Raw genomic sequence first — 2,416 nt, 5'->3', positions numbered from 1 at the left:
ACTTGTTCTCTCCCACCAAACGAAGGATGAACTGAGCTTTTGAAATACTGAATGGATCTGATAAAGTAAATACTGAACGATTATTGCAAGGAAATCAATCACACGGCAATCACGAGAGGTGACACTGTCAGATTAGAAAGAATGTGTGTGTGTGTGTGTGTGTGTGTGTGTGTGTGTGTGTGTGTGTGTGTGAGTGTGTGCGTGTGTGTGTGTGTGAGAGTGTGTGCGTGTGTGTGTGTGAGAGTGTGTGTGTGTGTGTGTGTGTGTGTGATCAGAACGTGTTCCTGGCCACACTCGGCCACACAAGTCAAGGGTTTCAGGTGGGGCTGATGAGGATCACTGCCTCCAGTGTCTCACTCTCTCCTTCCTTTGTATTCAAACACAACAATATATTGTAATGACTGACTTCCTCCTCCATTCCTTGTTCTATTCTTGTTCTTGTTGTTCTTGTTCTTGTTCTTATTCTTCTTGTTATTGTTCTTATTCTTCTTTTTATTGTTCTTCTTGTTTTTCTTGTTCCTGATCTTGCTGCTGTTGTTATTGTTGTTTTTTTCTTCTTATTCTTATTCTTGTTCTTGTTTTAGTTCTTGTTCTTCTTCTTTGGCAGGGGTGAGGGGGGAATGGCGTGAATGGGGGGTATCAATAAGGGGCGTGTATTGGGGGAGGAGGGTGTGGAAGAAAAGAAGGGGGGAAAGACCGTAAGGGCTTTGGCTTGGTGTGGTCACGTGACCACCTGGCGCAGCGGGCTGGTGTGGTCACGTGACCACCCTGGGGATGGGATCACGTGACCACCCCAGGCCTGCGGTCACGTGACCACAGGGTACCGCGGATTGGGGTATATAAACCCCTCTCCGGGGGAGTCTCGTCAGTCGGTGGTCATGCCTAGAACTGAGTGGATGTCTTTCGTGCGCTGCGCCGCTGTTGCGGCCTCGCCCCACCTGGGGGTGCGCCGCGCACAGCTTAGCGTGGGGCGGGCGAGCCGTTGCTGGCTGGCGAGGAGCCGCCAGGTGGCCGCCTTCGCCTTCCCGGCAGACGGGTGGCGTCGGGCGGCGTCGGGGGAGTGGCGGAATGTCACCGGGCACAAGAGGTTGGACTTGAAGGGGCTGGCAAGGTTACCCCCCGAGGCGCCCCTCAAGCTGCGGGAGTGGACGAGCCGCGGCGTGAGGAAGACCACGCAGGGGACGCTGGCAGACCTGCTGGCCGCCCTGCACGCAGGGCCCGCCCACCTCACGCTGCAGCTCCTCTCCAGCAGCGAGGGCGTGCGCCTGGACTGGGGCGTGCAGGAGTCAGACCCGGCACTGCACGCGCTGGGCGGGGCGCTGCCCTGCACGAACCTCCCACCTGGCGCGGTGAGCAATGCTCGGGACGGGGCGCTCCCCGGCACTAGTCCCCCGCTTACCGTGGTGAGCAAGGCTCGGGACGGGGCGCTCCCCTGCATGAGTCCCCCGCCTGGCGCAGTGAGTAAGGCTCGGGAAGGGGCGCTCCCCAGCACGAGTCTCCCGCCTGGCACGGCGACCAAAGCTCGGAGCCGGGCGTTGCCCAGCACGGGTCCCCCGCCTGGTGTGGTGAGCAAGTCCCGGGGCGGGGCGCTGCCCTGCACGAGTTCCCCGCCTAGCACTGTGAACAAGGTTCGGGGAGGGCCGCTGCCATGCACGAGCCCCCCGCCAGGTGCGGGCAACGCCAACACTTCCCCATGGACCTTCCCTTGCCCCTCAGTAGTGCCACGCCTCCCTAGGGAAAGCCTGACGCCACCTGTGCCTCAGTGCCAGAGGCGGCAGAAGGTGCATTGTCGCATGCTGCGACAAGAATTTGAACACCTTAACACCACTACTTGTCCACCGAGCGAGCCTCAGTCCCCAGAGAAGACTCTCGTGGAGGAGAGTTACGTTAACAAAGGCAGCACTGAATCAGGGAAAGCAGAAATAAAAGTAGACGTTGAACTCTGCCCGGAATGCGGCAAGCGAGAGTTACCAAAGGCACGTATGATACCCGTGGACTCGCCTCCTCCCGTCCCAAAGATGATTTCCCCTGTCATCGTATCGCCCTCACCGTCCCCTTCCGTCAAGTCCGAGCCCTGGGCCCACCTTCTCGACGACTGGTGCGGGTTCGTGATCAGGGACGCATACCGGGCGTGCAAGAGGCGCCTGTTCGACTGGGCCCAGAGGAAAAGAGACAGGGTGATAGCGCGCTACAGAAAGCCGATAAAGCGGATAAGGCGCCTGGTGGATCGCATCTGTGGGAGAAAGTACCCAGGCAGGGTGTTCTACGTGCCCGGCCCAGGCACGCCTCTGCTGTCCTCTATCCTCACCAAGTCAGCATCCACTACTGTAGGGCCGTCATCCACTACAGTCAAGTCATCATCTAGTGCTGTCAAGCCGGCAACCACTACAGTTAAGCCATCCACCACAGTCAAGCC

The 2,416-nt window shown here is 58.6% G+C and overlaps 1 protein-coding gene across 2 annotated transcripts in view; it reads left to right on the top strand.

The window, feature by feature from the left end:
• The first annotated feature begins 613 nt into the window (after window positions 1-613).
• The window catches only part of LOC135098304 (mucin-5AC-like), a 3,691-nt gene continuing 1,888 nt past the window's right edge, over window positions 614-2,416 (top strand). The window contains exon 1 of one of the 2 annotated variants that reach the window (XM_064000578.1): window positions 614-2,416. This exon is cut by the window's right edge and continues 204 nt beyond it. In XM_064000578.1, the coding sequence (XP_063856648.1) occupies window positions 879-2,416 (1,538 nt within the window). In that variant the 5' untranslated portion in view covers window positions 614-878. The other variant, XM_064000579.1, reaches the window with a different exon arrangement.

The sequence above is a fragment of the Scylla paramamosain genome, unplaced genomic scaffold (genome assembly GCF_035594125.1).
Source record: "Scylla paramamosain isolate STU-SP2022 unplaced genomic scaffold, ASM3559412v1 Contig54, whole genome shotgun sequence".
Lineage (NCBI taxonomy): Eukaryota > Metazoa > Arthropoda > Malacostraca > Decapoda > Portunidae > Scylla > Scylla paramamosain.
This window is presented reverse-complemented; position numbering and strand designations above follow the sequence as displayed.